Here is a 23,994-nt window from a genome sequence, read left to right on the forward strand (position 1 = left end):
CAGACTTTTTAGATGCACATATCACAGACCCTGCCATTGCCCCGTATTCCTTAGTCTCTCGTAGCAATTATTTATTGAGGAAATGATTTTTCACCTTTTGTTTAAACATCATTTTGATTATAAGAATTGAAAGTTTTCGATCCTCCTTTTGATCTGTATTTAAATTGCACTGAGTTTTTAATGGAAAGAGCTACAGGACTAAGTAAATGAAGGTGGAGTTCACTACTTTTTAAGCATGTTGGCTAAACTTTAGAAGAATCAACCATGCTTGTTTCTCCTTTATTTTTCAGGCTGTTGGTATAACATATAGTAGCTTACAAACACTTCCTGAGAAGTCTGCCATGGTCACAAAAGCATTAGAATACCTTGGTGAGGTATTGAAATATGTTAAACCTTATTTGGGGAAAAAAAGTTCCAATGCAGGTCTACAGCTGACTTACAAAGTAATGGGTATGTATTGACCTAGGATTCTTAACATTCTCTTGTTGGTAACTCAAAGTTTTGATTCTGTAGGATGGCCCCTTAATAGAAACGAAAGAATAAATCTGCTGGGCAGCTCCCAATTATCTATGCTAACATTAGAGCAGTAGGAAAAAGTAATTACTAAACAGTGATACTTCAGGTGGTCTGTGAACTTATCATGATGGGTACCCCTTCTAGTCATAACCATGTCCCGTGTAACCCCTGTCCATGTCTTCCCATACCTGCTAATGCTGTCCTCTCAAAAAGAGAAATGACTTTGTATTTGTTTTGCGTATACTTATTTATATACATGTTTTGCACTGATAAGTCCCTTGAAGGCCAAGACTGTTTGATTTTTATCTTTGTATCTCTTATGCCTGTTACAAAGAAGATGCTTAACGAATGCTTGTGAGTTAATTGATAAAGATTCTAGCAAGTGCCCTGGAGGACTTCGTAGTTTGACATTATATGGGTACTAGTGAAGAAATCAGATTCGTAAATTGAATTGACAAAAAGTTGTTTGTTAGGTTTGGAATGCTTTTTTTTTAAGTTAATTTAGGGCTCACCTCAGTGATGCAGTGGACAGGGCATTGGGTCTGGAGTCAAGAAGATCTGAGTTTAAACAGCCTCATGCACTTAGAGTCGTGTGACTCCCGACAAGTTACATGCTGTTTGCCTCAGTTTTTTCAGTTGTAAAATGGGGATTATACCAGTACCTACCTTGCAGGGCCATTGTGAGGATCTGATGAAATATTTAAGTGTTTAGCACAGTGCCTGGCACATAGTAGGTGCTCTATAAAAGCTTATTGCCTCTTATTGTATTTTACTTAGGCTAATATAGAAAGGAAGGAGGTAAAGGAAGAGAAAAAAAGAAATCAATCAATCACTAAACATTTATTAAGTACCTTTTATGTGCCCAGACACCATCAAGCTCTAAGGAAGCCAAAGGAGGCAAAAGACAGCCTGTGCCCTCAAGGAGCTTAAATCTAATGGGAGAGACAATATGCAAACAAACATATACAGAGCAAACTGTATCCAAGTCGTATATAGGAAATAGAGAGAGAGAGGGAAAGCATTTATTAAGTGCTTATTGTGTGCAAAGCATTGCCTAAGTGCTAGCATATAAATAGAAAAGTAACACACAGTGCCTCCTCTCAGGGAGCACAACCTATCTTTTTTTTTTTCCTTTTCTTTTCTTTTTTTTTATTTTTTATTTTTTTTTGTTTTAATTTAAATTTATTTATTTAACATATTTGGTTTTCAGCATTGATTTTCACAACAGTTTGAATTACAAATTTTCTCCCCATTTCTACCCTCCCCCCCACTCCAAGATGGCTTATATTCTGGTTGCCCTGTTCCCCAGTCAGCCCTCCCCTCTCATCCCCTTTTCCCTTCCTTTCTTGTAGGGCAAGATAAATTTCTACACCCCATTGCCTGTGTATCTTATTTTTTAGTTGCGTGCAAAAACTTTTTGTTTTTGAACATCTGATTTTAAAACTTTGAGTTCCAAATTGTCTCCCCTCTTCCCTTCCCACTCACCCTCCCTAAGAAGTTGAGCAATTCAACCTAGGCCACACATGTATCATTTTGTATAACCCTTCCACAATACTCATGTTGTGAAAGGCTAACTACATTTTGCTCCTTCCCAACCCATCCCGCTTTATTGAATTTTCTCCCTTGACCCTGTCCCCTTTCCAAAGTGTTTGTTTTGATTACCTCCACCCCTATCTGCCCTCCCCTCCATCATCCCCCCCCTTTTATTTTTTTTTTATCTTCCTCCTTCTTTCCTGTGGGGTAAGATACCCAGCTGAGTATGTATGGTATTCCCCCTCAGGCCAAATCTGATGGGAGCAAGATTCACTCATTCCCCCCTCACCTGCCCTCTCCCCTCCTCCCACAGAACTGCTTCCTCTTGCCACCTTTATGCTAGATAATCCACCCCATTCTATCTCTCCCTATCTCCCTCTCTCAGTATGTTGCTCTTTCATCCCTTAATTTCATTTTATTTCTTTTAGCTATCTTCCCTTCATCTTCAACTCACCCTGTGTCTGCTCTCTCTCTTTTACATATATATATATATGTGTATATATATATATATATGCATATACACATACATATATACATATATAAAAACACACACACATATATACACATACATACATACACACATAGATATATACATACATACACATTCACCTATATATATACATAAACATATCTATATATATCTATATCTATCTATCTATGTGTGTGTATATATATATATATATATATATATATATATATATATATATATATATACATATGCATATTCCCTTCAACTACCCTAATACTGAGGTCTCATGAATCATACACATCGTCTTTCCATGTAGGAATGTAAACAAAACAGTTCAACTTTAGTAAGTCCCTTGCAATTTCCGTTTGTTGATTACCTTTTCATGCTTCTCTTGATTCTTGTGTTTGAAACTCAAATTTTCTATTCAGTTCTGGTCTTTTCACTGAGAAAGCTTGAAAGTCCTCTGTTTTATTGAAAATCCATATTTTGCCTTGGAACATGATACTCAGTTTTTCTGGGTAGGTGATTCTAGGTTTTAATCCTAGCTCCATTGACCTCCAGAATATCACATTCCAAGCCCTTCGATCTCTTAATGTAGAAGCTGCCAGATCTTGGGTTATTCTGATTGTGTTTCCACAATACTCAAATTGTTTCTTTCTGGCTGCTTGCAGTATTTTCTCCTTGATCTGGGAGCTCTGGAATTTGGCAACAATATTCCTAGGAGATTTCTTTTTGGGATCTATTTGAGGAGGCGATCGATGGATTCTTTCAATTTCTATTTTGCCCTGTGGCTCTAGAATATCAGGGCAGTTCTCCTTGATAATTTCTTGAAATATGATATCTAGGCTCTTTTTTTGATCATGGCTTTCAGGTAGTCCAATAATTTTTAAATTATCTCTCCTGGATCTCTTTTCCAGGTCAGTGGTTTTTCCAAGGAGATATTTCACATTGTCTTCCATTTTTTCATTCCTTTGGTTCTGTTTTATAATATCCTGATTTCTCATAAAGTCACTAGCTTCCACTTGCTCCAATCTAATTTTTAAAGTAGTATTTTCTTCAGTGGTCTTTTGGACCTCCTTTTCCATTTGGCTAATTCTGTCTTTCAAGGCATTCTTCTCCTCATTGGCTTTTTGGAGCTCTTTTGCCATTTGAGTTAGTCTGTTTTTTAAGGTGTTGTTTTCTTCAGTGTATTTTTCAGTATTTTTTTGGGTCTCCTTTAGCAAGTCATTGACTTGTTTTTCATGGTTTTCTCGCATCCTTCTCATTTCTCTTCCCAATTTTTCCTCAACTTCTCTAACTTGCTTTTCCAAATCCTTTTTGAGTTCTTCTATGGCCTGGGGCCAGTTCATGTTTTTCTTGGAGGCTTTTGTTGTAGGCTCTATGACTTTGTTGTCTTCTTTAGGCTGTATGTTTTGGTCTTCTTTGTCACCAAAGAAAGAATCCAAAGTCTGAGACTGAATCTTGGTGCGTTTTTGCTGCCTGGCCATATTCCCAACCCACTAACTTGACCCTTGAGTTTTTCAGTGGGGTATGACTGCTTGTAGACTAACAAGTTCTATGTTCTACGTTTGGGGGGGAGGTGCCAGCTCTGTCAGAGCCGCACTCCTCCTTCCCCAAGAACCACCAGTCCAGACTGGGCTTAGATCTTCGGCAGGCTGTGCACCCCTGCTCTGATCCGCCACTTAATTCCTCCCACCAGGTGAGCCTGGGGCCAGAAGCAGCAGCAACTGTAGCTGCCCCACCTCCGCTGCCCCCGGGGCTGGAAGCCCAACCGCGAACTCCTTCCACTCCCGCAGCTTTTCCCACTAACCTTCTCCGCAGTCTTTGGTGTTTGTGGGTCGAGGGGTCTGGTAACTGCCACAGCTCACATATTCAGGGCACTAGGGCCCCCTCCGCCCGGCTTCTGGTCTGGATGGTCCACGCCGCTCAGGCTGGGCTCTGCGCCACTCCGTTCCCAGCTCCGTGTGGAATAGAGCTCACCCAGAGACCTTCCGGGCTGTCCTGGGCTGGAGCCCTGCTTCCCTCTGCTGTTCTGTGGGTTCTGCCGTTCTAGAATTGGTTCAGAACCATTTTTTATAGGTTTTTGGAGGGACTCGGGTACTGAGCTCACTCTAGTACCTGCTTACCAGCTGCCATCTTGGCTCCACCCCGAGCACAACCTTTCTAATGAAGGAGTCAGGAAGTTTAAAAAGTTTCAGCTGCAGGTCAGATGGAAAAATCCTGTGGTCCTTAGGGTACAGTGGCAAAACAGATAGTAATGAACTATTTTTAATGTCATTTCCACTGGAAAAGAAAAATTACATCTATTTCTGATGCTGAAGCATTTCATTTGACAATGCCAGGGACTTTGGGGGCCAGAATGTTCTGGATTTTTAGTAGCAGAGGCTGTGGCCATGGCACAAGCACTCCAGGTTGCACCTCTATAAGGGTTACTTCTGGGATGATGGCTATGAGGGCTTTGTTAGAAGCAGGATTGGTGGTCCACGGCATCCTGCCACTCCCAGAGCTCTTGGACTTACCTGAATGCTGGTGGCAGTTGTTTAGCAACTACATTTGCTGGTAGCAAGAAAGGTGGGTCCTGCTCTACTATGTCTCTCCTTGGTGATGGCTGAGGGGAACGCAGGCTGGAAGCAAATCTGTTGGACTTGGGGACACTTTTCTTTTTAAATTTTTTTTAATGAACAAAACTATTTTCTCTAACCCCCATCATCCTCTTACACACCGCGAAACAAACAAAACAGAACAAGTTTCTTGTAACAAATATACAGTCAAGCAAAACAAATTCCCTCATTGGCCATGTCCAAAAAAAAAAAAAAGATCTCATTCTGCACCCTGAGTTTTTTTACTTCTATGTCAGGAGGCAGGTCACATGCTTAATCACTGGTCCTTTGGAATTGTGGTTAGACTTTGCATTAATCAGAGTTCTTAAATGTTTTGTAGTTTTTATCCTTACAATAATGGTGTTACTATATAAATTGTTCCTCTGTATCAGTTCATACAAGTTTTCCCAGATATCTCTCAAAATGTCCTTTTCATCATTCATAGAGTACAGTAGTATTCCAGTACATTCCTATACCATAATATGTTTAGCTATTCCCTAATTGATGGGCAAAAGGACTTGGTGGTGAGGGAGGGAAGGGGGCTTTGAGAACAGCAACCTAGGCTATCTCCATCCTGATCTGTTTATTTAATATTTAAACTCCATTACAGATAATTTTCTAAATACATATGTAGCCCATATCCAGACAGAAAGTTTTAATATATTCTTGATTGATTGTTTTTTAATATAAATTTGTTTTAAAACACAAATGTCAAAAAACACAGTGTGATGAGAGGTAGGTAACTTCTTACAGTAGAACAAAAAATGCTGGATTTGGAGCCAGAGTACCTAGGTTCACATCCACTTTTGGCACTTAACTACTTGTGTTTATTTGAGCAAATCATCTCCACATCCCATCCCACCCTCACCTCAGGCCATCTTTAAAGGATTGATGAGGAAAGGGCTCTTTCAAATTGAAATTACTTTTCTTTCCATGTTCCTTATGAAGGGGATGAGAGTGAATTTACTAGAACATTGGGAATACTTATATACCAGATTTTGTCATCTACAATTCTATATTTTTTTCTTTAAAAAATAAATCATGTTTATCAGTATTATTATTCCAGCCATCTTTAGAAAGAAAGTGAATGAATTGAGTATTTTTGTTCACTAAAGCCATGTTACTTGACCAGAAACAGGCTGGATATTGAAATTGAGAGGGATCATGTCATGAGACAGCATTTTCAAGTTTTTTACATTATCAGTTCTTTAGTTCTGTATATCTACATATATATATTTAGCATTCTTTGATTCTTTATATTGTCTTCCTAGTGCTTAGCAGTGCTGGTTGCGATGTAAAAATGAATAAACCTTATTTGTGTGTCTGGAAATTTAATCTTTCTTATTAAGAGATAAAGAGAAATGTGAATGCCTACATTTGCACACATGTGTATCAACAAGATGGTGCAGAGAAAGTGGTGGCAACTCAAGTATTTTTAATTTTGAGAGAAAGACTGATGTTTTAGGAAATATTATGTGCATATTTGGGTAATTATTGGGGACTAGAAGATGTTTCTGTTGGATTGTCTCTTCTATAAAGTTAACATTAGAAATTAGCATACTCTCAACCTTTTTCTCTTTTTTCTCCCTTATTCTCTAGTTACTGGATTATGTTATAAATGAATGTGTGATCCTAGGGTGTGCATGTGTGTGTTCTTATATGCCATTTGTTCTTACAAAATATACAGTGGTATCATCAGGAACTGTAAAATAAATATTCACTAGAGATATGAAGACCTAGACATTTTTGAGAGGAACTTTTTTTTCTCTTAAGACTTCTTGTTCCAAGAAATTGAAAAGTTTTTGGCTTATGATTAATTTTAGCAATATGATGAGTAAAATCTTTGAGATAAGATTCTCATACCTTGCTGCCTGGCTTTTTGCTTCCCAAAGATGGTTTCTAAAAACTTTTCAATAGGAAGATTTCAATGAAAGTCTGTAGTCTGAGATCATCCAGTGAGGAAGCTGCAAGATGCATTTCCGCCTTCAGGGGGCATTGTCATTTTCATAAGAAAAGGAAAAGCCTTATTTGCTTCGTAGTGACTTTTTATGCTTTATTTCTTCTTGATGTTTTGTAATTTTCTCTCGCCAGCACCATCACTTCCCAATGACTCCCTGATGCCCACAGAACCTTCTGTTTTAACAAAGTTAGGCAAAACAAGACAACCCGTTGCTCACATCAGGCAGCAAATACCTCGTTCCACGCCTATAGTCCACCTCTTGTGGCAGCTAGGTGATGCAGGCCCGGAGTCAGGAAGACCGGAATTCAGATCTAGTCTCAGATTCTTACTGGCTGTGTGACCTTGGGCAAGTCACTTAACCTTTGCCTGCTTCAGCTTCTCATCTGTGAAATGGGGATAGTAATAGTACCTACCTACCAGGGTTGTTGTAAGGATCAAATATTTGTAAAATGCTTAGCCCCTTACCTGGCACACAATAGTTGTTGTTGTTCAGTCTCGAGTCTTTGTGACCCCAAATGATACTAGAATGGTTTGCCATTTCCTTCTTTAGTGGATTAAGAGAAGTAGAGGTTAAGCAACCTGCCCAGGGTCACACAGCTAAGTGGATGTTTGACACCAGATTTGAACTTAGGTTTTCCAGACTCCACACCCAGTGCTCTATCCACTGAGCCATCTGGCTGCTCACAATGGGCACTATATAAGTCCTAGCTATTATCATGAGTATCACTACTACTTCTTATGTTGCAAAGAAGGTATGTTCACCTATTTTCCTTTGAAGTCAGGATCAGTACATTGGCCAGTGTTCTAATCTGACTAGTTCTCAAAGACCTGGCAGTGGTGGACACTAGTCCAGCAATCCCATCCATATTTATTACATTAAAAAGTTAGAAAACAAGTTTATTACCCCTACTCACTGAAAAGGTCCAGGCTATAGAGGCATAAAGACAAGTTTAAAGGTTTTGAAGCTGAAAGTAATTTCTCCTAGCCTAGTAATATCTGAAGATCTACAACAGATCTAGAAGAAAAACCCTTGTTCATTGCAGTTGTTTTATTATTATTTATCTGCATCCAGTTTCCCAGTGGATTTGTAATCTCATATAGGTGGCTACTCCCTTCAGTGGTGTAATTCATAACTTGTGACTTCAACCTCTACAAATCAGGTTTGACTTGTTTCGTTTAGGGTCTAGTCTTAAGAAAGTGATGGAGAACTGGTTAATAATACAGATTAAACTTAAAAGTGCTTTTTGTACTATTTTTTTTCTGGAGAGCCAGTTGTTAAAGATTTACCAGCATGTACCATATGATACCATCTGATCTTTTTAATTAAATTATACTTTGTTTTCAAAGTACAAGCTCCTCAGCCTAGAATTTTAAAGCCCTCAACAATCTGGCTCTTTGCTAACTCTTCATACTTTTTTTTTAACTATCCTTCACACAACCAAATTGTTAAACTCCAGTTTCATAACTAGAGTTGTTTGGAGTCTAAAACTGGACTGCCGGCTATTGGATTTACAGTTCTGTCTCCTGTTTCCACGCATTGACACAGACGAGTCCCACATGTCTGGAAGCAAAGTCTTTCTGAGTTTCACTTTTTGGAATCTTTAGCTTTCTTTCAGTTCAGGGGCTACGTCCTCCATGAAACCCTTCCTTATCTTCTCAGTTATATCTTCTATTTCTTTACATTATCTTATGTTGCCTAATCTGGTTTAATAACCCCTAATAGGATTTAAGACCTTTGAAGACAAGGATTGTGTTTTTGTCTTTATTTTCTAAGTGCCTTATACATATTGCAGACTTAATACATGAACAAATGTTAAATATGCCCAGCATCATGATTGTATAAGTAAACAAGTTAAAGACAATGTATGTTTATGCTCCTAAATTAACTAAATTAACTCATATCTATTAAGTGCTTAAAAGACAAGAAAAGCAATTGCGTGTGTTTACGTTTGCAACGACCCTCTTCTCTGATTTCCATTTTTAAAAAAAAATCTCCAATGACTTCAGAATTCCTGGAAATTTTACTTCTCTACTATTTCAAAGAAATGTTTGCCTTTCAGTGAAACGTTAAAAAGTGTGGCAGTAAAATTGATGTATCTTTTTTGTGTCCTATGAACCTGTAAAACAGATGGTTTCCAATAAAGTACTTTAACCTTACAGCTGATGAAATTTCCAGTGTGGACGAAATATGTATGCATGTTAGTAGGTACCTATCCGTCCCAAATGATCTAGGTGTGACAAATGAGAGTAGAATGAGTCATTGTGAATGTCAGGAATAATGGCAATACCCTTTTAAGAGTATATTAATATGAGGTCTTATAAATGCATTTTTCCAATAGGTAGAAAAAATGGGGAGTGAGGCAGCATTATTTAAAATATTGCTAAGTGAACATTGAGTTTCTTTATGATTGATCATTGTATTTTCTTTTACACCAGAAGATTAATGTTGTTTGTTGTTCATAAGGGTGATTATGGGTTGACTCTTTCACATAAATAACTTCTTCTGCAGGCCTGTTTTGTTGCCTTTTTTTTTCAGTTTCAGAACATAAGTATGTATGTATTTATTATATGTGTATATACATATAAACAAGCATGCAAACATACAGAGTAAGGTATCTGCATCTTTCCCTCTGTTTTGGACGTAGCCTTTTCTTTTTCCTTTTTTATTTTCTAAGATGAGTAAATGATTAGCCGTGCAGTAGGTTATCACCTATACTATCTGATCCAGTCCTTGTTACAGTTTGTTATGAGATGAGACTTTTTCAAGGAATTTGTAACTCACCCTTCTTAGTACAATTTACTGGGAAATATGCCCCCTGTTATGAACCATCTTAAAGGCTTGGACTCTTGATAATTAGTTTTCTAAAGAAATTTCTGAATTTTCTGTTAAAAAACACATTGACTTTTTAAAAAACTGGTTTGGTGCTATTTTCGTTGAAGCACGTGAATTTAAATTAATTGCCCTTTCACATACAGAGATTACAAATGCAGAATTTCTTAGCACAATTGAAACTGTAATATACTTGCAAAGGTATTCAAGGTGGGATCACAGCATAAAACCAAGGACAGATCCGCGACATGTTTCATTGGGATCTCTGATTAAGGTCTGGAAGAGAACTTATCATCCAGCCAGTCCCAACACCCTCATTTTTACAGATGAAGAAACTGAGAGATTTTGAGAGTTTAAGTGATGTGCCCAGGGGTCACATAGCTAGTACAGACAAAGGCAGGATTACAACCCAGATTCTCTGATTGCAAACCTAATGCTCTTTCCACTGATGATTTTATGTATAACTGGTAAATGTGAAAATTAGATAGAATCAAAATTTTAGAGCTGAAAAAAAAAGAATTCTGGGGTCATTTAGGCTGATTTTCCACATTTTATTTATTCATTGATTTTATAGAGTTGCTTTTATTATTATCATCAAATAAGACTTATTGATGCTTCTTGATTTTATTATACATCTGTAAATACAGAAATGTCCCCCTTTCCCTCCGTCTTCCTCCATGAAACTGAATCCTCTCTTACAACAAACAAAAGTAGTTGAAACATCACTTCGTCTTACAGTGCATGATGCACTATTTTGTCCTAGTAGATTCCTGTCCCTCTGCTGAAATGAAACCCTTATTTTCAAGGTGAGAACCCTTAAAATACATAGAGTTCCTATAACATCTCCAAGGATATACAGCTAGGAAGTTATACAACTGAGCCTAGAATTAGGCTTAACTCATTGTCCATTGCTTTTTTTTTTTTCCACACATGTTGGAATTAGACCTTACGCAACTTAATTAGATGCTGTTTAGAACATCATTCACATTTCCTAATTTCCTTTTCTATTTTTTTTTCCCAATGCTTCTTCTGTAGGGGTCCTGGTAAAGTCATGGGCGCTGATTCTTGCCACTTCTAAAGCACAGAAACTCCTGTTCCGTATCATAGACTGCTTGCTTCTTCCACATGCCGTGCTACAACAAGAGAAAGACCTTCCTACAGCTATGCTGACTGCTCTTCGAAAGAGTCTTCCTCTCTATCTTCAGGTAAGCTGCATTTACACTTAAGCTGCCCATAAGTAAATAAACTTTGCATTTCATTCTGGAACATTTTCCATTAAACAAAGATGATAAAACCTTATTTAAAAATCTTACGTACATTCATTTTGAGGGAAGGTCATTTTTTTTGTTGTTGTTCTTTTACTGACCACAAAAATTGCAGTTCTTTTGGAGGTATAATTTCAAAATCTCAAAAGAACCTTGAATGGCTTAATTAAAAATTAAGGTTACAGGAGAATTTGCTACACAGGGTTGCAACATGATTGATACCACCTCCTCCTGTAGAATCGCTACCAAAGAAAGAAGAGGAAGTTGAGATTTTGTATTTTTTTTTTAATCTTGAAATTTGCCAGAGGGATCAAAATGAGGTATCTTGGTGGTGGCAGTGGATGAAAAGAAGAACGTGAAGTCAGTAAGACCTGAGTTCCAATTTGGCCTAAGATAATTCATAGCTGAGTAACCCCTAGGCAAGTCACTTAACCATGAATTGCCTCAGTTTCCACATCTGTAAAATGGGGAACAGAATAGCACCTGTCTCCCAGGGTTGTTGTTAGGATCAAATGAGGTAACAATTGTAAAGTGCCTACTTAGTACAATGTCTGAAACATAGTGCGCTTTATATAAATGTTAGCATTTATATTAGTGTTATTAATTATTAAAATAAGATTTTGGATCACCTATTTTAATGTCTTTAAAAACGCAATTAAAAAGTAAGTGCTTTTATTGCTTTCATTTTGGACAACAGAATTTGGTTTGTCCATTTGAGAAGAATCATGCATCACTAGCAATCAGTGATTCCAAAACAAGATCTAGGAAACAAAATTGGTAATTAAAAAAAATCAGTAGTGTTTTCAGAATGCGAGGCAGTGTGGTAAAGTGGATAGAGAGCTGACCTCAGGTCCAGGATGTCCTGGGTTTAAGGACACCTCTTCCACTTTGGGGCTGAGTAACTGAGCAAGGAAATTAACCCCGCAGTGCCCCTAGGTAGACTAAGACTCTAATTTTCAGAGAAGGTGCTGATCTTCATTGGTTGAAGAAGTTCCTTCATTGACAGTTCATTATGCCAGTGAAGTCACAGGTCCAGTTCCTATACTTTATTTTAATAACATTATTTTCCGTTTTATTAAGTGCTTCCTATGTGTTAGACACTAGGCTACAGAGACAAAAGTGACACAGCCCCTGCCCTGCAGGAGCCTGTATTCAAGCCAGAGAGAGGAGATGTACATCCATAAAGATATGCATAATATATACAAAATGAATGAATGAATACCAGCTGGTTTGGCAAAGGAGTACATCTGGGAGGAGAAAGTCAAGAAAAGTTTCATGTAGGAGGTGATGCTTAAGCTGAGTCTTGAAGGAAACTGGAGGTTTCAAGAGGTGAAAATGAGAAAGGAATGCATTCTAAGTCTGGGGGGCAACCAGTGCAGAGTCACAGAGACTGGAGATGGGGTTTGTGTGTAGGTCATTGCAGATTACGTGGAGGGGAGTAATAGGTAAGAAGACTGAAAATGTAAGAAGGGGCCAGATTGTGAGTAGATCTAAATGACACAGATGTTTATATTGATCGTAGAGGTAATAGGGAGCCACTGGAGTTAATAGAGTGGATCAATCAATAAGCAATCTTTCATTAAGGACTTGCTTTGTGCCAGGCATTGCTATAAGTGCTAGGGATACTGGAAAAAGTGAAAGCCATCTGTGGCTTCAAGGAACTTATATTTAAATGAGGGAGACAAAATGCACATAAATAGGTATATGCAAGATATAGAGGAAGTAGATACTTAATAGCATAGAGGAGGGAACACCAGCAGCTGGAGGCACTGGGAAAAATGTTTCGTAGAAGGTGGGGTTTAAGCTGAGTCTTAAGCATTTATTAAGTTCCCATGCCATGCCATGCCATGCCATGCCATGCCAAGCACTATGTTAAGAATTGTAGATACAGAGAAAAGCAAAAAAAAAAAAAAAAAAAAAAAAAAACAAACAAAAAGAACCTAGCCCCTGTCCTCAAGATAACTCATGGGAGAGAGAACCTGCAAACAGCTATGTTATAAGTAAGATATATGCAGGATAAATTGGGAGTAATTTCAGAGGGAAGGCACAAAAGTGAAGGAGGATTGGGGATGGCTTCTTACAGAAAGTGGGATTGCAGCTGAGACTTGAAGGAAAACATGAAAGCTAGGAGAGAGAGAGCATTTCAAGCACAGGGAACAGGCATTGCAACTGTCAGAGTCAGGAGATGGAATGTCTTGTGTGAATAACAACAATAAAGACAGTGTCCTTGGTTCATGGAGTACAGGGAGTGAAATAAGGAGCCTCATTATTAAAGACTTTGAATGCTAAATAGAACATCTTTTATTTAATCCTGGAGGTGAGAGAGGACCACTGGAGTTTTTGAATTGGAGGGGATGGCCTTCCAACATGTTATGGTCTGACCTGCATTTAGGAAGTTCAGTTCGACAGCCAAATGGAGAATGAATTGGAAGTGGAGAGAGACTTATGGCAAGGAGACCAACCAGAAGGCTATTGCAGTTGTCCAGGCGTGAGGTGATGAGAGTCTACACCGGGGTGGTGGCAGTGTCAGAGGAGAGAATGGGGTGTATGTGAGAAACATTATGAAAGTGGAAGCAATAGGATTTGACCACTGATTGGATATATGCTGGGTGAGAGAGAGTGAGGAGTAGAGTATGAGACCTCGCTTGTGAGCCTGAGTGACTGGAAGGATGGTGGTCCTCCTCAGCCCTAACAAGGAGGTTAGGAAAAGGGGAGGTTTTGGGGGGAGAAATAATGAGTTCACTTTTATACAAGTTGAATTTAAGATGTGTCCAAGACATCCAGTATGAATAAAAAAGGCAGTTGGAGGTATGAAGTTGGTGGTTGGGGAGAGAGGTTATTGCTGGACAGGTAGATCTGAAACTCATCTGCAAAAGAGATAATAATTAAATCCAAGGGAGCTGAGATTGCCACGTGAAATAGTATAGGGGGAGAGGAGAAGAAGGCCTAGGACAGAGTTGTGGGGAATCCCAGTTCTTAGTGGGAGTGATGTGGATGAAGATCCATCAGAGGAGACAGAGGAGTGGTCAGACAAGTAGGAAGAGAATCAGAAGAGAGCAGTGTCAAAAAAAAAAAAAAACAACCTAGAAAGAAGATAGTATCACAGTGAAGAAGAGGGCAGTTGACAGATTCAGAAACTTCAGAAGAGTCAAGTTTGAGAAAAAGACCATTAGATTTGATAATTAAAATATAATTAGTAACCTCGGAGAGAACAATTTCAGTTGAATTATGAAATCAGAAGCCATATTGTAGAGAATTAAGAAGAAAGTGAGAGGAAAGAAAGTGAAGGTACCTATTGTAGACAGCCCTCTCAAGGAGTTTAGCAGTTTAGCCTTGAAAGAGGGAAGATTATGGGACCATAGCTATAAAGGATGCATAGGTTAACTTAGGATTTTTTGAGGGTGAGGAAGACATGACATGGATATGTTTGTAGACACTATGGAAGCAACCAATAGATAGGAGTCAGGGATTAAAGAAAAGCTAAGGATTCTAAGAAGCAGAAGCCAGAAGTAAAAGAATTCCAGGCATGAAAGAAGGCCAATCCAGAGTCACTGAAGTGGGAGGTGAAGCATTTCATATGAGGAACAGCATGTAGATCGTTGTGGCTGGACTGTATAAGGTATATAATGTAATGTATAAGAAAACTGGAAAGTTAGGAAGTTGCCAGGTTGTAAAGAGTTTTAAATGCCAGACACGTTCATATTTGGTCAGACCTGAACTTTAGAAAAATCACCTAAGTGGCATAGTTTGTAGAGAGGAAAGGTTTAAGTTAGAGATATCAAATATCAAAGAGAAGGCTGTTGTGGTAGTCTAGGTGAAATGAGATGAGATCCCATGAGAGTGGTGGCTGTCTAATTAGAGTGATGGGGAAAGATATGAGAGTAGGAAAGATACTGTGGATATAGAAGTGTCAAGGTTGGGCAGCTGATTGGGTATATGAGAGTAAGGAATTGAAGAAGACACTAAGGTTGCTAACCTGGATGACTAGAATGATGGTGCCCTCAACAGTAACAGGAATGTTCAAGAAGTGTGGTGGGGGAGCAGTGCCGGGGAAGGATAATGAGCTCTACTTCAATGAATTTAAGAAACCCATAGGCTATCCAGTGTAAAGATAACTCCAGGTTCTTAAAGGGTTTGCCAGCAGTATGTGACCTCTGGTGGGTCTAACCAAATTGGAAAGGCTTCAACCATAGTCCCAGTGACTGGGACAGTATTTACACTATGTGAGAACAAGCCTCCAAAAATGCACAGAGGATCATGACCAGAAGGTTGGCAACAGAATAATAATTTTTTTTAGCCACAGGAAAACACAAAGATGGCAGTCAAGAGTGATTGCTCTTTATATTTGTGGAGAAATTACCCCCATTGATGAAATCACAGATCCTGGAATATTGATTAAACAAAGAAACATTTGTGGGTTAGCTTAGGATTTCATTCAACATTTATATCATTGTTCCTGTAGGAAAATATGAGTTCTGAATGGTTGACTTGTAAATGAACTATAGGAAAACACTGTATTTTAAATTTGGTGACTGTCTCTATTTGGTCTTTTTTAACCAAAGTGGTCAGACAACTTTTGACCATTTTTCTACTTGATTTTATGCATAACTACCTTTAGTCTCGTCCTACTTCCATTATGTTATCTTTTATGTTTTTGCTTTGTTGTTGTTATCCTTCAGAGTGTAATATTGACTTGAAAAATATTCATGCCATGGTAGCATAACTGACAGATACTTTGCTTAAGGAAAACCATAATTCAGTGATGTGTAAAACACAGTGAAATTCCCAAATAATGTTATTTCATCATTCCTATGGTAAAAGAGACCACACACATACACACACACACACACACATACCTTTTTATGTTTGTGAGTGTATGTTAATTAAATATGTGTGTGTATACACATATGGTACTATTTTTAAAAATGTGTTATACATATACTAAATTATTTTTACTTTTACAGGATGTTTTTTGGAGCTTAGTCTACACTTCCTTTTGGAAAGACAGATTCCCAAAATTTCCAGCTTCCACTGACTCAGCTCTAGAGAGTTTTCATTTTAGAATTTACTCTAGAAATTCTCAGAAACACCCCAAAAGGTATTTTGACCGAAGGCCACCCATAGTCTGGCAGGTGCTGCCCTTAGAGTCCCAAAGTTTAGCAGGCAATGAAGTGGAAGATTTTGCACCTTGTCCTGACTTGCCACATTCTGGTTATTCAAATAGTGGTGTTGGATCTGCCTTAGGATGAGCATAAGTGGCTTCCTTTTGCATGTAGCACAGAATCACATGAGCTGGAACTAGAAATCATCTGCTCCTATGAAACGTGTCTCTATTTTTTTTTAAATGTTCCTACTAGAGCACTCTGGTATTATAACATATTGTCAGATATGGTCTCTATATCACTCAAGAAGCATTTATTAGGCACCTGCTCTGTGCCAAACACTCTGCCTAGGTACTGGAAATACAAAGACAAAAACAGAACAGTGTCATTATGTACCTTAACATTAACCAAAAAAACATTCTACCATGAATTCATTCTCTCACATTTCTTTTTTTTTATGACCATCTGAAAGGGGAGTTAAAGTATGTTTTCAATCAGTCTGTTATAGATTATTCTTCTCCAGTAACTGGGGAACACACCCCATCTGAATATGGAGATAGAGGAGAAAGTAAAGATTCTGTGTAGCCATGAGATACTATATATTGCTTTCCTCATATAAAAAATGATGCAAAACTACAGGATAAGTGTCATTATTTTGCTCCCAAGTATGCATCAGCCTCCTACTGTGGAATCATTCCAAGGACCATAGGAGCTCAGTCCTTGATCTTAGTAAATTATATTCTCTGCATTATGTGTTAATGATGGAATGCGTTTAACAACTTAAAAATTCAAACAAATGAAAATTAGTACAAACGGCAGTATTAATTCTTTAGTCTGACATATTCTTTACATTTCATCTCTCTTTTCATTTCTCCCTTAGGGCATGTGCGTTATCTGTAGTCATTCTCAAACGCAGAATGCCTATTTGAACCAACTACTGGGGAACATTGTTGAACAGTATATTGGGCGTTTCCTGCCTGCCTCCCCATCTCTTCAAGTCCTTGAACAACATCCCGTTCTCTTGGCATTCAGCAGATCAGCCACCACACCCAAGATTGCTTGTCTTCAGAAAATTGTTGTGCAAGTTATAAGGTAAATATAGTAAAAAATAAAATAAAATAAAGTAAATATAGGAAAAAAGGTAATAATTTCAAGCCAAATTTTCTTTTAATGTTTTATTTTATAAAAGTGATTAGAAAGTGTTGATAGCTTTACAATAATACTCTATTCTGTAGTTAGTCTTAATGCTAAAAAAATAGTTGCTAACCATACCCTACTACTAGGTAGAATAAAGAGTTTTATATGCCATATGCCATAGCTTTAAACATTCATACCCTTTGACCTAAGGAAGTTAAAGACATTAAGTCAGAATAAATAGTGAAATATTCAGAGAAGCACTTCTTAAAGTACCAAAAAAACTGGAAACAAAGTAGGTGCCTATAAATTGGAAAGTTACTGAACAAAACAAGTACGTAAATTCAATGAAAATGAACTGAAGGATTCAGAGAAGCATGGAAGAATTTTAAGAGTTGATTCTGATTGAAGTAAAAACAATCAGGAGAATATGACTACAATAATATAAATGAAAACAGTGCTTAAAAAAAAAGATTAATTGCAATGAGCAGTGTCCATCCTAGAGAACAGGAAAAGGTGGGAAACTGTGAGGATGAAGTTGGAGTGTTCCATATACTATCAGATAAGATTGCTTTTTTGACCATTTTTACTTAACTGTTTTTCTTTGTTACAAGGAAGGGTTCATTTTGGAAGGAGGGGGCATTACATTAGGAAGTTACTGTGATGTTAAAAAAGGGATCACAGAAACCTAAACTAAGATTTAGACAAACTAATTGTATGAATGTCTGTGTTTTAAGTGTTTCTGGACAATTTAAGTGATTCCACAAAAAATCGGTTACAAGTCCCAATTCTCCTAATGCTTCTACTCACACACATTAGCATTCATTGTTTCTAGACTTTTGACCTTGGAGAATCTTCTCATTCCACTATTTTTTAATTGTATTTCTAATGAAAATAACCAACTTTCATTTTTCCAAAGTCATTTCTGCCTTTCTTATGGAAAGCCATCCTCACTTTCTCTACCTGCCTTAAGATTTAGATACTGATTTTTAGGACAGAACAAGATCCATCTTTAAAAAACAAAAACTGACTCTCCTACTAAAGTGGCACCCTGTGATAACCTTATCACAAATACTGTTATATCCTCTTTTCAGCTAATGTTTTCACTTTGTTCTTAGTGCTTTAGATAGATCTTTCATAATAAATAGGTTTTGTACAATCTGGGGAGACAGGAAATCACATCAATATAGGCTAAAAGGTGCAAGGTGATAATGAAAAGGGCAGCAATTTGAGGGCCAATTAAGTTAGTCTGTTCTGTGTCAGTAACTCATTTCTTTCCAAGACTAGGTTATAAATTAACACACAATTCTTTGGACTTCTTTTCAACTTTGTTTGGGGCTGAAGGTTTTACTAAACTTTAGTTCATGTGCTTAAGCATTGGGAAAAGTCAGGAATAAAATAATCTATTCAATTCCCTACCCCACCCCCTTTATATTCATGGAATATATTTTTTCTCCAGTCACTGTTTATTAAACCCTCTGGTAGAAAATATTCTTGAACCATGCAATAAAATCATGGTGCTCTAGAATTTTAGAACTAGAATATGTATTTTGGCTCCTCTGGTCCAATTCCCTCACCTTACAAATGAAGTAACTCAGGATCAAACAAGTGAGTAACTTGTACTTTTGATAGTACAGAGGCCATAATCATTCCAGAGATCTGGACATACTGCAGTTCAAATCACCCTTGGATAATGTAGGGTTCATTTTTTCCAACATCACCTAGAAAGTCTTTGTCTTACATCTACAGCTCTAACTTCTCTCTAGAATCCCAGCCTTATATCCAACTATCAGCCAAACATTTGCATTAAACTATTTATCAAGCTGGCACCTGAAACTAGTCTTGTCTAAAACCAAGCATTTCTTCTCCAACATGACCCCCACCATCTTCCTCTCCCGTCGCCCACCAAAAAAAAAGTTTCCCTTTCTACCTTTGCTTCTTTTTTTCTGTTCTTCCTATACTTGGATTCATTCTCCTATATCTTTAAGCTCACAACTTGAGTCATCTTTGGCCCTACATTCCTTGTCTTTCATATCTATCTGGTTTTATTGATTCTCCTTTTATTTCTTGAATTCATCCCTGCCTTTCCGTTCCCACTTCTGTTGCCACCTCATATTTAGACCACTGCAGTAATAAGCTTCTGTCCCCAGCCCCTGCCCCCTCTACTGATTTGTAAATACCACTGCCACATTAATCTTCCTTAAGCCACCACTTTCAAAATGTGATACTAGACTCAAAAATCCATGTGTTCCCTGTTGTTTAGGTCAGAACCCAAACTCATTAGCTCAGTCTTGCTACACCTAGGTTTCCAGCATTTTTTTTTCTCTTTAAGATGCAAGGATAGGTATGACTTTCATGCTTTAGCTTTCAGTAAAAAAGAGATTACTATTCCTTGTCAGAGGACAGTTCGTTTCCACCTTAAGGCTCAAAGCATCATAGATTTGGAGGGATCTTAGAGTTTACCTACTCCAATCCTTTTCATTTTACAAATGAGAAAACTGTACATGTGTAAGTATGCACATAATCTATACAAAATAAATATGAGCTAGTTTGGGGATAGAGTGTACCAGAAACTAGAAGGATCAAGAAAGACTTCCTTGTAGAAGGTAGTGCTTGAGCTGATTCATGAGGGAAACCAGGGATTCCAAGGGGCCCAGATAAGAAGAGTCATCTCACATCCGGGCATGTGGGATGACAGCCAGCGCAAAAGCTTTGAAATGGGAGACGGAATGTTGTGTGTGCTAATCAGGAGATAGGCCAGTATGGCTAGATTATAGAGAGTAATGTGTAAGAAGAATGGAAAGGTAGAAAGGAGCCAAATTTTTTTGATATTTAAATGCTAGAGTACAGATTTTATCCCAGAGGTAATAGAGAGCTACCAGTTTATTGAGTAGAGGAGATGACATGGGCAGACATGTTCCTAAGGAAAATCATTTAGGCAGTAGAATGGAGAATGTATTGGAGTGTAGAGATACTTGAGGTAGGAATACTAAATAGGAGACTAGTGCAGTAGGCCAGGTAAGTGGTAATGAGGGCCTGTATTAGCATTGTGTCTGTATGAGTAGAGAAGACTTAAAAGTTTCTCTTATGTTTGAACAATGAGAATCTGATAATTACCATTATTAGTAGAGATGCACATTTAGGGACTGCCTCTTTGGGTATAGTCATTATATCTAAATGAAAGATTCCCTCAGCATACATCTTAGTGTGTTTCTGAATATCAAAAATGGCAGCTTGCAACTTTTTCACAAATATCTGTAGACTTATAGTTAGATTAGCTATAGTGGTGGTTCTAATTGTTCTATCTCTTCTGTTGTTCAAGAAGCCTGATTACTTTTATGAGCTAAGACTAAAATTTGTACTACTCTGAAGGAGAGTTCAAATTCAGGAGTTACAGGAATTTATTATTCAGATCAATTCCTTAACTGGCCAGTTGAAGGAGGGTATAGTGTGAGATGAGGATGTTAATTCATATAGGGAAGTTCTTTGTCTGTATGAGGATGGGAGAATCTGTGCTTATCTCTTCCCCACCTCTATCTCTCTACTTTCTTCCCTCCAAAGAGGATCATTAGAATGAAATGGTTCTAAGTTACTTTGGAGAGTATGTTGTACTGTTGATAGCAGAAGCAAGAGAATGAGGCTTGTGCTATGAAAAAATAATCAGTTCACAGATAAAGACTTTTAGGCAAAGCCTATGGTTTTATTTACTGTTAATCACCAAATTGGGCCATTATAGAATGCATGGCTATTTAAGTTTGACTTTTCAACCTAACAGGTTCCTAAATCCATAAAGGTCTAGAAGAACAGAAACTGGAACATATCTTGCCTTTCCTTAGAGAGGTGGGAAATTTCTAGGACAGAATATGGCATCCATTGTCAGACATGATCATTGTAATAGTTTGCGTTTTTTCCCCAAAAATGTTTTTTTTTTCCTTATAAGGGAGGGTTCAGTTTTAGGCTGTGTTTGTATGTGCGGCATGGTAGTATTTCCAGTTATAGTGTGATAGAAAAACAAAAAGCATCAGTAAACTTAATGTTTAGGAAATAGTTTTGTCAATATATTCATGGAGTTTTCATAATGTTTATTAAGCACAAATGCCTAATAGAGCACTAGAGAGACATTTACTTCTTCAGTACATCACTGGATCTATGATCTCATTAATATGGGTACTCCCTCTATTGGTACATATTGCAGCTAATCCATACCTTGTCATCCCTACAATTCTTGCCCATTTTCTTTTGTAGATCTTTAGGGGAGCTACAATGGAGGCCACTCTCTAGATCTCTTTCCATTTTGTGGATATCATTGCATTCCTTGAATTGTCTATTTGTTATCTCTAGCTCCCACCACAAAAAGGGGAGAAAGGAGAAGGAATAAGTCATTATTAAGTACCTTCTATGTCCAAGGCACTCTGCTAAGAGTCTTACAGTATTATCTCATTTGAACCTGCCTCCTGCTCCACTCATGCTGTTTTCCTAGATAGAATTCCCTAAACCAGTTGTTGTACATAGGTCATCTCAGACCCTCTCTTAATAACTGTGTGACCTTGACTTGCCCTTTCTAGGCCTCAGTTTCTTCATCTGTAAAATGAGTGGATGGACTAACTGACCTCTTAAAAATCCACTCCAACTCTAAATCTGTTCACTGGAGATGTCATTTCTTATGTCTAAGCTCTTTACTAGGAAATGCCATAAAATATACTCATAGACCTTCAAAAGAGAGTTAAATTTAATACTTAAAAATGTACATTATTCTTTTTGATATCATCCTAAAACCGAAAGTTGTTTGGTTCTACCTTAACCAGAATGAAACATGGACACGTTTCTTTTTTAGGAAATCCTACATTCAGTTTAAAGGATCTTCACCACCGCCTCGCTTAGCATCCATTCTGGCTTTCATTCTTGAACTTTTCAGGAAAACCAGCATGGACATTGGTGATATGGAACAGCTCTTACCTAGTGTGTTGAAGTGTTTGCTCTTGGTTAATGAACCGCAGGGTGAGTTTACCAATATATTTGGTATGTTTATCATTGTAGAATAATGACAGTATTTATGCAATGCTTTAAAGGTTTGCAGACCTCTTGCAAAGAGTTCTGCAAACATTGTTTCTTTTACATACGTTGCCTCTTTTACTCATAATGTTTAGAGTAAAAAGTGGCAGTATAGATCATTTTACTTTATTTCATTTTTGAGGCTTGGCCTCCTATCCTACTCAGCCTGGAAGTGCAACAGACACTCATGGGTCCAATTACACTGCTGATCAATCTAGAAACTGTCACCTGCTTCATTTTCCACCTAGGCTGGTTCACGCTTCCTTAGACAGCCTGGCCTTCCCCTCACCCCTAGGGCCCACCATATTGGTCCCTTATTGTGGACTCTTGATCTTCTTTAGCCCTACTATAGCTTTCAGAACTCCTAAGCTCAAGCAGTCCACCAGCCTTGCCCCACTCCCCACACCCCCCAGTAGCAGGGATTTACAAGCATGAGCCACCAGGTAAAACTGAGATACAGAGAAGGGAAGTAGCCTGTCCAGAGTTATACAAATGGCAAAGAATGGTACTGATTTCTCATGTTCAAGAGTATACCTAAGCTATTTTTTCCCAACTGTACAAATGATGGTATTGATGAAGAATGGCTGGTATTTTTATGGTACTTCAAAGTTTGCAAATTGTTTTACATACATTATCTCATATGACCAAATAACTTAGATGCATGTGACCATTTACTATTATTAGTATGTCTTATCTGTAGACAGAGATTCTATTTACTATCGGAAACCAGGCAAAAAGAAATAGTATGTTCTTTATGATCTAGAGTAGGGCTTCTTAAGCTTCTTCCACCTGTGTCTCCTATCAGAACTTCTTAAACTATGGGTCACAATCCCCTATGGGATTTAAGAAGCATTGATCTAGAGTCCTTTCTGAAACTTTATAAATCTCTTTTGATAGATGTTTTATTCTCAGTGTCTTAACCACCTTTGTTATTGGTGTTCTCTTAAAATAGTCACTTATTTGGAATTTATAGTGTGTAAAGCACTGTAATAAACTTGGTAGGGACAACCCAATATCCACAATAGTGGATTTACTATCTGAAGACTATAAGGCTTGACTGATTGTTGACTAGACTGTTGCAGTAGCCAGGTGGTGAGTCTGCCCGCATCGACTGAATCTCTTCACTCTCCAGTCTATCTTCTATTCAGACACCAAAGTGATTTTCCTAAAATGCAAGTCCAAACTATCACACACACACACACACACACACACACACACACACACACACCCCAGCTCAACACACTCAACTGTTGCCTCCAGGATGAAATATAGAATCCTCTGTTTGGCATACAAGGCCTTCATAACCTAGCCCCCTCCTACCTTTTCAGCCTTCTGATAACTTACTTCCTGACACGTACTTTTACTCCAGTGACACTGGCCCTCTTGCTTTTCTTTGAGCAAGTCACTCTATCTCTCATCTCCAGGCATTTTCTCTGGCTGTCCTTCATGACTGGAATGCTCTCACTCCTCATTTCTGCCTACTGCCTTCCCTAACTTCCTTTTAGTCCCAACTAAAATTTCATCTTCTACAGG

The 23,994-nt window shown here is 37.9% G+C and overlaps 1 protein-coding gene across 1 annotated transcript in view; it reads left to right on the forward strand.

The window, feature by feature from the left end:
* MMS22L (MMS22 like, DNA repair protein) overlaps nucleotides 1–23,994 on the forward strand; it is a 166,168-nt gene that overhangs the window by 126,890 nt on the left and 15,284 nt on the right. Inside the window, exons 19-22 of the mRNA XM_036767929.1 lie at nucleotides 291–450; nucleotides 10,944–11,113; nucleotides 17,156–17,367; nucleotides 22,244–22,407. Coding sequence (XP_036623824.1) covers nucleotides 291–450; nucleotides 10,944–11,113; nucleotides 17,156–17,367; nucleotides 22,244–22,407 — 706 coding nt within the window. The remainder of the gene's footprint in view (nucleotides 1–290; nucleotides 451–10,943; nucleotides 11,114–17,155; nucleotides 17,368–22,243; nucleotides 22,408–23,994) is intronic.

Source organism: Trichosurus vulpecula, chromosome 7 (assembly GCF_011100635.1).
Source record: "Trichosurus vulpecula isolate mTriVul1 chromosome 7, mTriVul1.pri, whole genome shotgun sequence".
Lineage (NCBI taxonomy): Eukaryota > Metazoa > Chordata > Mammalia > Diprotodontia > Phalangeridae > Trichosurus > Trichosurus vulpecula.